This window comes from Buceros rhinoceros, unplaced genomic scaffold, assembly GCF_000710305.1.
Source record: "Buceros rhinoceros silvestris isolate BGI_N320 unplaced genomic scaffold, ASM71030v1 scaffold3755, whole genome shotgun sequence".
Classification (NCBI taxonomy): Eukaryota; Metazoa; Chordata; class Aves; order Bucerotiformes; family Bucerotidae; genus Buceros; species Buceros rhinoceros.
Genome location: NW_010414401.1, coordinates 14,251 through 14,788, shown reverse-complemented (window position 1 = coordinate 14,788; position 538 = coordinate 14,251). Strand labels below are relative to the sequence as shown.

Here is a 538-nt window from a genome sequence, read left to right as displayed (position 1 = left end):
AGCAGGAACCAACTCACCTCCAGGATAAATGGCAACACTGGGATGAAGGTCCTGGTGTTCTCTGACAAGAGAGTCAGCGCACGGATGCAGTGCATGCGCAGAGGGTAGAAACGGGCTGTTGGTACCAGCCTGGAGAGGAAGAAAGAAGAAGAGGCATTAGGCCAAGTTTATACAGGAACTGCAGCCTCCAGAGACACTCGAGAGCCTTTCCTACCCTCCCAACAGCTCTAGTACTGCACAGCGAACTGCTGGAGCTGCCAAAGCCATCCCAGGGCTGGAAATAAAATTCACACATGTTAAAGCTGTAACAGTAACACACAAGTTCCTGCAACCAGAGCTCTGTATTCCCAGCTTCTACAAGACAAGAGCTTTGCAGGTCATCACTGATGATGTTTTGTCATGTTTAACACTTTCAGCTCTCACATTCCCAGCATAAATGCACCCACGGCGTTCATGCTGCCACCTCACCCTCTTAGTGGGGAACATCACTGAGGCAGAGGCTGAACTGGCAACGATTAGCATTTCAGAAAGGAAAGAG

General features: G+C 49.8%; 1 protein-coding gene across 1 annotated transcript in view; it reads right to left on the bottom strand.

The window, feature by feature from the left end:
- NOC2L (nucleolar complex associated 2 homolog (S. cerevisiae)) overlaps nt 1–538 on the bottom strand; it is a gene marked incomplete at its 5' end in the record, with an annotated part of 41,138 nt that overhangs the window by 26,933 nt on the left and 13,667 nt on the right. Inside the window, one exon of the mRNA XM_010137070.1 lies at nt 18–129. Within this exon, the coding sequence (XP_010135372.1) occupies nt 18–129 (112 nt within the window). The remainder of the gene's footprint in view (nt 1–17; nt 130–538) is intronic.